Source organism: Patagioenas fasciata, chromosome 2 (genome assembly GCF_037038585.1).
Source record: "Patagioenas fasciata isolate bPatFas1 chromosome 2, bPatFas1.hap1, whole genome shotgun sequence".
NCBI classification, from domain to species: domain Eukaryota; kingdom Metazoa; phylum Chordata; class Aves; order Columbiformes; family Columbidae; genus Patagioenas; species Patagioenas fasciata.
In genome coordinates, this window is record NC_092521.1 from 2,416,340 (window position 1) to 2,428,472 (window position 12,133).

A 12,133-nucleotide genomic window follows, 5' to 3' on the forward strand; every position below is an offset into this window, starting at 1 on the left:
TAATTTAAAGTACGCGTGCAAATGTGCACGGAATAAAGTTACACTCGCGACTGTGCGAGGAAATAATTTTATACGTGCTTGTATTAAGCACGGGAAGTTACACGTGCATATGTGCACGGAAAGGATAAATATACTCGCAATCCTGCGAGGGGTTTTACTCACACACGTGGCGGCAAGGCAAGCGGGGTCTCCATCCCGGGGAGGGGGGTTCTCGGCGGCAGCATCTTCAGCTCGCAGCTCCGAGAGACCGGCAACAATGGGCCCAGTCTCGACGAGAGAGTCCCGTTTTTATACTGGCTGATCAGACCTGACTGTAGGCATTCTAGAAGCTTCTCTGCACCCCCACACTGTGTGTGGGGTGCCCCTGAAGCCTCCAAACATCCCCTACACTGGTCACAGGTGCCCAGCGGCTCACTGGCGCCTTGGCAATCCCTTCTCCTAATGGCCCTGGCCAGGGTGCTCTGGGCCAAACAAAAGAAGCTGTTAGCTTCAAGTAGCAGAGAGAGGGAGATGTGCCTACTCCCTCCATACTGAAGGAGGTGGGGGGGAGAGAGGGGGGTTTGCATTCTGCCACAGGAGCGCTGATGTGGTTTACACGCGTGATGTTGAGCCCGCTGCTGTGCTCCCATAGGAAGGGTTCCCAACCTGCAAGAGGTTGTAATTTGGGGTCAGAGGAGTAATTTGAGGGCACCGGTACTTTCTGAGCATCCTCTGTAAAGCCCGTCCATGCGACACGGGGAGGTCAAACCGCTTCCAGCCCAGCGTTCTGGCTGTCAAATGTGGGCTTGGTGGCATCTCATCCTTCACCTCCTTGTGTTCTCCATCCAAGAGGCAGAGACAGAGGGAACACGGGCTCCCCTACCCCTCCAACACCCGTTTCCAGGTAATGGGCTTTTCCATATTTCACCTTCCAGTTAAATAGCCTGCGCTGGAGCCTAACTGGCCTCCCCGCGCTAATTGTAAGCAAGCGCACCAATGCAAACCATTCCAATCGAGTGCTAATTTAATTAGAAAGCACCCATTTTAGTTAATTTGTTCGAGAAGATCACTGAAAACTCCTGGAGAGAACAGATGTTCCCCTCTCCCCCGATGAACATTCAGGGGTTTGTAAATGGCTCCACTCAGCCTTGTTTAGGAGAGAAAAGAGGATTTTATAGCTGCAAACGACCCTTTCTGTAAACATTTTACAGCTCTCTGCACGTTTGAGTGACGATAAACCCCTAGCAACTCGGCGGGCTGCAAATTTGCGACCATACGGCTATCATTTTATTGTCATATTTCACGGTCGTAACGTTAATGGAAGATGCTCGCTACAGTCTTTTTTAACGGCTCCGCTGAGCACGCTCAAAAACGCTTTGGCTTTGGAAGAATTCGTGGAGGTGCAAACGCTTCTGGGTTTGTTTACCGCTTTCACTTCTGGAGGAATAACTTTGGAAACGTAAATCTCCTCCCCTTCTCCACCCCGTGCTTGAGAGATCCCCATAACAGGGCATGAGGCCGTGGGGATGGGCAACCCTTTGGTGCTGGATCTTGGACTGACCAACCCCAGCCCCTGGAATTTAAGAGAAAACTGGTGCTTCCGACCCTTCAGGTGGATGCGACTGGTCCCGCTTGGCTGTGCTGAGGGTCCCAAGGTGTCTCCATCACAGCAGCATCCCCTTTACAGGCTCGGGGAAGAGTGGCTGGAAGGCTGCCCGGTGGAAAAGGACCTGGTGGTGTTGGTCAACAGTGGCTAAATGTGAACCAGCGTGTGCCCAGGTGGCCAAGAAGACCACCAGTATTTTGGCTTGTAGCACCACCAGTGTGACCAGCAGGCCCAGGGCAGTGACTGTCCCCTGTGCTGGGCACTGAAGAGACCAAACCTCAAATTCTGGAGTCAGTTTTGGGCCCCTCACACCAAGGAAGACCTTGAGGTGCTGGAGCGAGAGAAAGGAACGGAGCTGGTGAGGGTCTGGAGCACAAGTGTGATGGGAGCGGCTGAGGGACCTGGGGGGTTCAGCTGGAGAACAGGAGCTGAGGGGAGACCTTCTGATCTCTGAACTGCCTGAAAGGAGCTTGGAGCCAGGGGGGCGTCGGGCTCTGCTCCCCAGGAACAAGCACCAGGAGCAGAGGAAACGGCCTCAAGTTGTGCCAGGGGAGGCTGAGGTTGGATCTGGGGAACAATTTGTTCCCCAAAGGGCTGTGGGGCATTGGAGCAGGCTGCCCAGGGCAGTGCTGGAGTCACCATCCCTGGAGGGGTTGAACAGATGGAGATGAGGTTCTCAGGGACATGGGGTAGTGCCAGAGGTGGGTTAATGGTTGGACTCGATGATCTTGAGGGTCTTTTCCAACCAAAAGTATTCTATGATCCCGCTGCAGGTGGGCGCTGCCCTCACCAGCCCCTGACCAACTCACGTTCCATCGGGCACTCAGGGAGAGTTTAATTAATGAGCATCCAAACTCTTTCATAACTGAATTAACAAATCTCTACTGAAATTGCTTTTTTCAATGTAAATATCTATCGAGCTGCAGGTAGCGGGCTGCACCTATCCCTGGAGCAGGACAACGCGTATCAGGCTAATTAGTTTCCTGTTAATGGGCTGGATCTGCCTGGGTCATTAGCAAGTGCGTCTTCTCCTCCCAAGTCAACAGTTCCTTATGGGTTCGAGTGCTTTTTGGTGGGGGTCCATGCAGTGGGAGAGGTTTAGGTTGTTTTCATCCACCCTGGATACTGGTTTCAAACATCTTCTTCTTGGTCATGGTTCTTCCTTCCCATCCCAGAGAGATGGGCTGGTGGACTTCACCAAGGGGACTCCTTGGTGGACCTTGCCCATTCCTCTGCAGTAATGACTTAGATCTGGTGGCTCTTGTCTTCATCCCTCCATCCCTCCATCTCTTCCATCCCCTCCTTCTCCATCCCCTACAAAAGCCCTGATCCTGCAGGACTCCATCAAGCTTGAAGGTACCATCAGGCTTTAGGGTGCTACATATAACAAAGGTGTTTCTGAAGGTTGGGGTTGGATCTCCTCATGTCTTGGTGGTTCTGAGAAGGTCCAAAAGTCAGAAACTTCACCGCCATTTAATTTCCGTATTGCAAATTGGCCAATTTAGTTGAAACTTCCAGTAAACCCAACGAGTGCTTTGATTTTTTGTAATTGAGCTCTTACTCTGACTCGAAATCATTTCTTACCCCACAAAATTGGTTGAAGATTTACTTTCTGCCTGGACCAAGCTACCTGCACATTTCCAATCCTCTTTCATCATTAATTTGCAGGTGACTTTCAGACCCGTCAAGTCTCATTCCTTTTCCAGGACTGAAATCTGCTGCATCCATAGTAATTTTTCGCCCATTTTTGGGGTCTCATCCACCTGTGATGTTCGGTCTGAAGACCAGAGCTTTTAGACTTTGCTGAGGATTTCTGAAAACCCATCTCCTTCAAACTGTCACCACTGGGCAGCCTTGTTGTCCCTTCCCTGAGTTATTTAGTGACCTGAAAACTGGAGATAGAAGAGCTCTCTGAGATGGTGAAATCCCGTCTTCTTCTGGATAATGATCATGATGAGGTAGATGAGGTTCAAGATGATGGTAGATGATGTTCTTAGGGACATGGTTTAGTGCCAGTGTTGGGTTTATGGTTGGACTCGATGTTCTTTAGGGTCTCTTCCAACCAAAATGATTCTATAAGCTCCAGCTCACCAGTAAAGGCCACATGTGGTCTTCACCCTATGTCTTCATGGTCACCATGTAGCACCAGACCACAAAGGATCTCTGCCATGCCCTCAACCCAACAAAGACCTTTTCCCACTGTTGCAGCTCATGACTGGTTTTCTGGTGGCTTTTTTCCTCCAGAAAAGAAGGAATTAAGGAGAAGAGACACGGAAAGGACATCCCAGCAGAGATGTCCAGCTCTACAAACATGGCAGGATATGGACACCACAAGGTGGTGGTGAAACATCTCCTCCAGCACATTCCCCCTTCAGATTTCATTATTAGACAGGAAGAAAACATCTGAGCATTTTTCCTTGGGGACAAAGCTTCTCCTGACATCCCAGCCTTGATGTTTCCCTCACCTGAAGGACAGAAGGTCTGGGTGGAACAGCAACTGGGTGAGGTTTTGGTGCACGTTGTCTCACCGGGTGGATTTAGTGCCAGATCCATCATCCCCCCGCTGCTTTTGCATGTGAAAAATAATTTGCGGAAGAATTATGGGGCTTAACCATTGTCCCATCCTGCCTTTTGTTCTTGGGCTTGATTAAAAAAATAATTATTATTTTAATTTATTTTAAAAAAGAGGCATCTCCCAACCCAAGTTTCTCCAGGAGGTGACTCAGCCAAGTGCTTTTGCTGTGAAAGAAAAAGCCATTTTCAACAGAGATTTGACCAAAGTGGCTGGGAAGGGGTTAAGGGATATTTTTCCTTTGGGAATGGGGGGAGAAAAAAGTGAGTTTGGGGATTTTGGGGGGTTTTGGGGGGTTTCTCCTTGCGGTGTTGAACATTGAGGATACATCGGGGAGATGCTGGGATGCATCTCAGTGCTCCGAGCCACGGGGTGGTAATTTTTGTTGTATTAATAACCAGAACATTGACCATCCAGCTGTTAAAACTCCTGCTAATTGCAGGCACCTCATTAGCCTGTTTTCCTTTGGGAAATGGGATTTTTTGTTTCATTTTAGGCCATTTTACACAGGGATGGCTGCAAAGCCCCTTTCTTGAGCCCAGCTGGATGCAGGAGAGGATAAAATCCCCCCCAGCAGCATCGGGAGAGCGATGGAGACCAAACATCCCATCGATCTGGAACTTGGTAGGGAAGGAAAAATATCCAAATAACCATTTTTCCCTCTGGGAAAGCTTTTTATAGCTGGAAATGAACCATCCTCTTGTGCATCCCCTGGTTTTGGGGCTGGGGCATCTTCCATACTGACATGGGGCATCTCCAGTTACATTCAACCCTCACAGTTTTGGGGACAAAAAGCAATATTTAAATCCTCGGAGATCTGGAACGGTGAGAAGGGAGAGGACGTGGGGACAAGAACCAGACCCATGTCCTTTTACCCCCCCCTCATCCGAGGGGATTCACAGAATCCCAGAATGTCCGGGATTGGAAGGGACCTGGAAAGCTCATCCAGTGCAATCCCCCCATGGAGCAGGAACACCCAGCTGAGGTTCCACAGGAAGGTGTCCAGGCGGGTTTGAATGTCTGCAGAGAAGGAGACTCCACAACCTCCCTGGGCAGCCTGGGCCAGGCTCTGACACCCTCACCATGAAGAAGTTGCTTCTCAAATTTAAGTGGAACCTGTTGTGTTCTAGTCTGTACCCATTACCCCTTGTCCTGTCACTGGTTGTCACCCAGAAGAGCCTGGCTCCATCCTCCTGACACTCACCCTTTCTATATCTGTAAACATGAATGAGGTCACCCCTCAGTCTCCTCCAGCTCCAGAGCCCCAGCTCCCTCAGCCTTTCCTCCCACGGGAGATGCTCCACTCCCTTCAGCATCTTGGTGGCTGCGCTGGACTCTCTCCAGCAGTTCCCTGTCCTTCTGGAGCTGAGGGGCCACAACTGGACACAATATTCCAGGTGTGGTCTCCCCAGGGCAGAGCAGAGGGGCAGGAGAACCTCTCTGACCTACTGACCACCCCCTTCTAACCCACCCCAGGTACCATTGGCTTCCTGGCCACAAGGGCCCAGTGCTGGCTCATGGTCACCCTGCTGTCCCCAGGACCCCCAGGTCCCTTTCCCCTACACTGCTCTCTAATAGCTCATTCCCTACCTTTAAATCCTTTTAAATCCCCCTTATATCAGCATCTGGATGAAACGAATTTTCTTTTAACTTTTGAGTGCAGATGGAGCCACCGGACTCGACAGCGTCTGGGGGAAAACCAGGTGTTATTGAAAAATGTAATGGTGCCACCTGAAGCGTGATTTACTGCCCTGTCCACTCCTCGGACTTGATAATATATTTCTATTAGATTTCCCTCTTTTCCCTTCCTTCCCCTCGCCGAGAGTGGCAAGTTTCTCTGTCTGCCTGACACTTTCTTAGGTTTAGGCAAAATAAATGTTGATTTTCATCAGGAGGAAGAGCGCTGGAAATCCTCATTCTCCGGCGAGGCTGACAAGCTCAGCAAAAGCCACTCGGTTTTTCGACAGGGAGCTCGTGATCCAGCCCTGGTTCTTCTCTTTCGGAAGCAGTTCAATCATTGTAATGAAAAAAAAAGGGGGGGATTTTTGTTTCTTTCTTTTCTTTTTTAGCCTGGATTTTGCTAACTAGAAATTATATACCTGGTTGCTGGAAGATGGATTGTTTGGCTGCTGAAATGCAGAGAAGAAACAGGGGGAAAACGGAGCGAAGATGCATGAGATGTGCCCCAAGATGGATCACGCCATTTGTAGGATCTCCCATGCACAAAAAGCGGAAAATACATTTTCCTTTGCTGGGGTGGCTTAAATGACACCCCCTTTTCCTCCAGGTCCCCCCCCTAATTTCATTCTCCTTTCCTTGGGATGAAGCATCCGCTGCTCCATCCTTTCCAGGAGCGGTATCTCCCTCCATCCGAGGTGAGACTGGACCAGTTTCGTCCTTTTACAACCTATTTTGGGTTGATTTCATCGTTACCCTCTTCAATTGTTTCAGGAATACCTTCAAAACCAAGCGTGGATGCTCTAAAAGCATCTTGGCTCTGTACAACCCCATACCAGAGTCGGGAAGCTAATTACGGTTGATTTAAAAAATCACCTTGTTTTTTTTATCCTCTTAGAAATAAAAAATCGATATTTCCACTTCTATAATTATATTTGCTTTGATTTGCAAAGCGTGGGTTTCGCAACGCTGCTTGGATATTAGTTAATGAAGTTTCCTCCGGGGGGAAATTGAGCTGTTTCCACTGTTCTTGTCAGACCGAGGCCACAATCACGAAGGAGGAAAATACCGGTTTTTAACCCCGAATTCCAGCGACCGGGCTGAGATTTGGAAATTCCAAGCTGGAAAAACCATCTGGAGCGATGCAAAAAAGGGATCAGCCGGCAAATCCAGAGCGTTCTCAGCATCCGAGTGGGATTTGATGGGTGTTTGTTCGATGTTGCTGTTCCCCAAAGCCGAATTTGTCGCGTCGCCGGTGACTAATAGCCCATCCTGTGGTGGCTGCTGATGTATGGGTGTTATATTAAGGGTGGAAAGGTGCTAAATGAGCCCTCTTTATTGTACATAAATTAACTCCAAAGCGATGTATCACTGCCATGGCGCCTCCGACGCCGAGCGAGTTTGTTTGCCCAAGTTTCAAACTGAAAGAAAAACTCTTGGTGACTCCCTGTCGTCAAATGCTACTTGAGGTCCCTCACCTGTCCTGTCTCAAAACCTTCTCCTGTGGGTTTTCAAGGCTGCTGGAAGGTGCCCGTGGTCTCATTGCCACGTTGGGCGTCATCGTTTGGGGTGTATAATGTCCAAGTGCCAATGCTGGGTTTGTGCAAGGACATGAGCAAGATGTGTGGTGGATTCTCTCCATCTTCTCCATGACCTTCTCCACTTGCTGACCTTCTCCACCTCTTGTCATCCCAAGCAAGAGAAGACTTTTCCCACTAAAACTCATCACTCAACAAGCTGTGGGTACTTTTTTATCTGGAAAACCTCCTCCTTTTCGCATCCTCATTCATTTTGGTGTCTTCTCCTTGCCCAGGTGGCCACCACGCTCCTGCCCACCACTTAATATATTCATCAGTGATTTGGATGAGGGAATAGAGTGACTGTCAGCAAGTTTGCTGATGACACCAAGCTGGGAGGAGTGGTGACACTGGAAAATGTGCTGCCATCCAGAGACCTGGACAGGCTGGAGGGTTGGGCGGGGGAAAATGTAATGAAATAGAACAAGGGCAAGTGTAGAGTCTTGAATCTGGGCAGGAACAACCCCAGGTTCCAGTATAAGTTGGGGAATGAGCTATTAGAGAGCAGTGTAGGGAAAGGGACCTGGGGGTCCTGGGGGCAGCAGGGTGACCATGAGCCAGCACTGGGCCCTCGTGGCCAGGAAGGCCAATGGTACCTGGGGTGGGTTAGAAGGGGGTGGTCAGTAGGTCACAGAGGTTCTCCTGCCCCTCTGCTCTGCCCTGGGGAGACCACACCTGGAATATTGTGTGCAGTTGTGGCCCCTCAGTTCCAGAAGGACAGGGAACTGCTGGAGAGAGTCCAGCGCAGCCACCAAGATGCTGAAGGGAGTGGAGCATCTCCCGTGTGAGGAAAGGCTGAGGGAGCTGGGGCTCTGGAGCTGGAGGAGACTGAGGGGGGACCTCATTCATGTTTACAGATCTATAAAGGGTGAGTGTCAGGAGGATGGAGCCAGGCTCTTCTCAGTGACAACCAGTGATAGGACAAGGGGTAATGGGTACAAACTGGAACACAAAAGGTTCCACTTAAATTTGAGAAGAAACTTGTTCCTGGTGAGGGTGGCAGAGCCTGGCCCAGGCTGCCCAGGGAGGTTGTGGAGTCTCCTTCTCTGCAGACATTCAAACCCGCCTGGACACCTTCCTGTGGAACCTCAGCTGGGTGTTCCTGCTCCATGGGGGGATTGCACTGGATGAGCTTTCCAGGTCCCTCCCAACCCCTGACATTCTGGGATTCTGTGGTTCAGTCTGGTAGGTAGGACCCCATAACCACCTCTCTGTGCCCTTCAGGGAGAGAAAATAGGACAAACTCTGCACAAGGACACATCCAGTGTTATGACTGAAATCAAGGAGGACTTCACACCATCCATCGTGGTCCGTGGGATGTGCCTGGACTCATCCTGCAATGAGGTCACCTCCCAGAGTTGACACTTTGTGGTGTTTTGGCTTTATCCAACCACCCAGGACCCTCTTTGAGGGAGGCCCAGTGTTCCAACAAGCACAAATCATCACCCAGAGCATCTTCGGGGAGATGATGGAAAAGTTTGGTCCCCAAAATTAACTTCTTGTTTGCTGGTGCTCTGCTCTTCCCTTCTCCAACCCAACCCCGCCACGGGTCATGATGCTGCAATTTGGAGGTTTGGCTACTTTTTATTTTGCTTCTTTTGCATGTAACTTGGGGATTTTGTGGCAAACTCACTGTTGTGGTAGGAAGGAACCTGTGAGCATCCTGCACTGCTTGTGGGAGATGAGGATGCTCAGTGATTTGGGCAACCAGCCACCTCGATCTTGGCCGTGGTGACGTGGAAAGTCATCTCCAGGCTTGCAGGGAGGCACATCCCCACCCCAAAGGGACCAAATCCGCACCAAAAGGCTGAGGAAAGGATGTGGGACAACACGACCAGGCTGAGCACCGCACTGAGGACACACATGTCCCCACCAACGGGCTAGCAGGGCGGTGAGGAAGCCCCAACCATCGCTACGGGCTTCAGGATGGGAGGCACGGGATGCAATTAGTTGGGTGTATTTATTTTTCTCCGTTTATTCACTAATTAATCCTTCTCATTGGTGGCACCGTGCGCTCTGGGGCAGCTTTTACTCCTTTTTTCCAGCTGTTAAATCACGAAGCACCGGGGCTGCGGGATGATCTCGGGATGCTCCCGCACCCGCATCCCACGGGGTTTCCTTGGCGACCCGAGCCAACCACAATGAGTTTATCCTCTTCTTTTCCTTTCCGCCCCGCAGGCAGCACCAAACGGAGGAGAACTTTGGCGCCGGATCCCGAAAACACCCGTCTGGAGGAGGGCGGCCGAGGTGGGTGCTCTTGGGGTTGGGTGCTGCCGGCTTGAACAACCACCCGCATCCCCGTGGCGGGTGCGTCAACCCAACCGCGACCACGCAAGGAGAAGCCGGGGGGGTGCCCAGATGTTTATCACCCACCTCCCACCATCATCTTTTCCTTTCCTCCAGGCAAACAGCTGCAGATCAAGCCCCGTTTGTGAGCACGACCCGATCCCGCGGCGGCCGATCAGCTCAGGAACCGCAGAGCCGGGCACCACCCGGCACCTACCTCAGGATGCAGCGGCCGGGCGCGACACCTTCGTCTCATTTTGCTTTTCGGGGACACTTTCTTTTTGGGTGAGGAGCCACGTGACAACGTGGGGAAACACCACCCATTCCCGCAGGGAAGTAGTTTTGTTTGAAATGTCTTAATTTGCCAATAAATTCTCTTTTCGCTCGGTTTATTGAAGGCAAGCTCCTCGGATGCTCGCGGGGTTGGGAAGATGCTCCTATCCCCACTGATCCTCCCGGAGATCGCAGCTCACCGTGAGGTGACCTGGGGACCTGAGGAGCTTTAATGCCATCAGGCGACCTGCCCACATCCAGGTCAGCCACTGTATTGGGGACAAGTGGTGACAAATCACTGTGCTGGGATGTAACGGGGTGTAAAGCCCCCGCGTGGCTCAGCCCCCATCTCCCCGTGCCAGGCCCCCACTGCATCATCCATCCCTCTTCATCCTCTTGGTTTTAGGAGGAGGTTTCTCGTGTGCCAAGAGCATCCCTAGTGGAAACATGGAGCTCCCACCAAACGCTCCAGCAGCACATTGGGGTCTCCCATGGCCACTTGCACCCCAACCCCCACCTCTCCCCATCCCAGTGGGTTTAGATCTCCCTTGAGAGTCCCAAACTGGCTCTTTTTGTGGGTTTTTTAGGGGTCACTCCAACCGCAAGCAGGATTGTGCCAAGCTGAGCACTGCTGACCGGCGCAATGGGGTTTTGCGTCCGTGGGTGCAATTTCCGGGGGGATTTTTGGGGTGGGGGATGCCGTTCCCCTACACAGACACAATTTTGGGGGTGGGGCTGCAGGATCTCCCCTTTCCAAGAGATGCCGAGAAGCAGGAACGGTGGGATTTGCTCCTTGATCGCAGCATCTTCAGGGAAAAGGCATCAGCGGGGACACGGGTGGGTGTGGGGGCTCCCTGGGGACCCGGGTGTCCCTGCCGGGTGGGTGGGTGACGGAGCCACCACAATGCTCTGATAAACCAGTTTTACTCATTCCTGTCACCTCCCTGGGTTCCTGCGACTGAACCAGCAACAGGGGGTGGGTTTAGTGCCACTTGGAGACCAGTTTGGGGTGTCACATCCCCAGTGTCCCCCCAACCATAGCGGGTCCCCCCAACCCCAGGCTGCACTCCTACCCCTGCCTGTGTCCAGCGAGCCAGTTTTTGATAGAAATGTCGTAGTCCTCGTTGATATTAAATGTCTTTTATTAACTGGTGTGTTTTGATATGTAAATAAAGAGTTTCTTCCCCAAGGGTGGCTTTGCTTTCTTTTCTCAACAATATGGCACAATCATCCCCTCGAGGAGCTGCTAATGCGGGAGAGAAGCCGCTCTACCCCCCGAATCTTTCAGAATTTTTAATTATTATAACTTTCCCACCCCTAATCCCAGAAAGGATGTTTCTTCCTAACAAAAATCCCACTTAAATTCACTAACAATCACCCCAGAGAAGATGATGCTGCAAGTCCCCGGGGATGGGATGACGGTGACCAGGACCTTCGGTGCTTCCCACACCCGCGGCTCCATAACGAGCAGGTTAACGGGGATTAATCCTCACATCGCACTAATTAACCGAAGCAATGAGTAACTTGCTGAGAGCCGCGGCTCTACCGCCCCTTCCCGGGGCTCCCTTCCCGGGGAGGATTGTAATTTATTGCTGGCTGTCATTAAATCGCTGCTTGGGGGTGATTAATTTTCTGAGCGGGGATAAACGCGGCCCCTGGAGAGGTTTTGCCGAGTCCTCACGGGTTCCTCATCCCCAGCAGCCATGGCAATGGGCTCCAATGGGAGGTTTCTCCATCCTCCCCGTGAAGCTGGAGATGGTGGGTACACGGTGGGGCTGTCCCACTGTCCCCAGGGCAAGGACGTTCCTAGGTGGGGGGGTTCCGTGGCTCTAGGGTTGGTGACACAGGGCAGCGTTTTTGGAGGGCACCGTAAACATTTCTTGGAAAACCCTCCTGCGGCGGGTGCTGCTGGCACAAGCTCTTGGTCCCCCGCCGGGGCAGCAGGTGACGAGGTGGCATCACTTTTCTGCCTGCCATCAGGGTGACTGTCCCCTGCCCTCCCTGGTGTCCATCACAGGTCCCACCGCAGGCGCCAGCTGCTTTGTGTGATTTTTTTCCCCCCTTTCGTAATAATTTGTTGCGCTGAATTTGTGCTGTGGATGCTGGTGGAGCATCACCAGCTCATGGGGTGCATCATGGTAGATGTTCTTGGGGACATTGTTT

At 51.6% G+C, this 12,133-nt stretch overlaps 1 protein-coding gene across 2 annotated transcripts in view; it reads left to right on the forward strand.

Moving 5' to 3' along the window:
* ZC3H3 (zinc finger CCCH-type containing 3) overlaps nt 1-11,160 on the forward strand; it is a 201,882-nt gene extending 190,722 nt beyond the window's left edge. Inside the window, exons 12-13 of one of the 2 annotated variants that reach the window (XM_065832570.2) lie at nt 9,590-9,658; nt 9,815-11,160. In XM_065832570.2, coding sequence (XP_065688642.1) covers nt 9,590-9,658; nt 9,815-9,846 — 101 coding nt within the window. In that variant the 3' untranslated portion in view covers nt 9,847-11,160. Of the gene's footprint in view, nt 1-8,635; nt 8,983-9,589; nt 9,659-9,814 lie in introns of those variants that run through there. The other variant, XM_071803739.1, reaches the window with a different exon arrangement.
* The last annotated feature ends 973 nt before the right edge of the window (nt 11,161-12,133 follow it).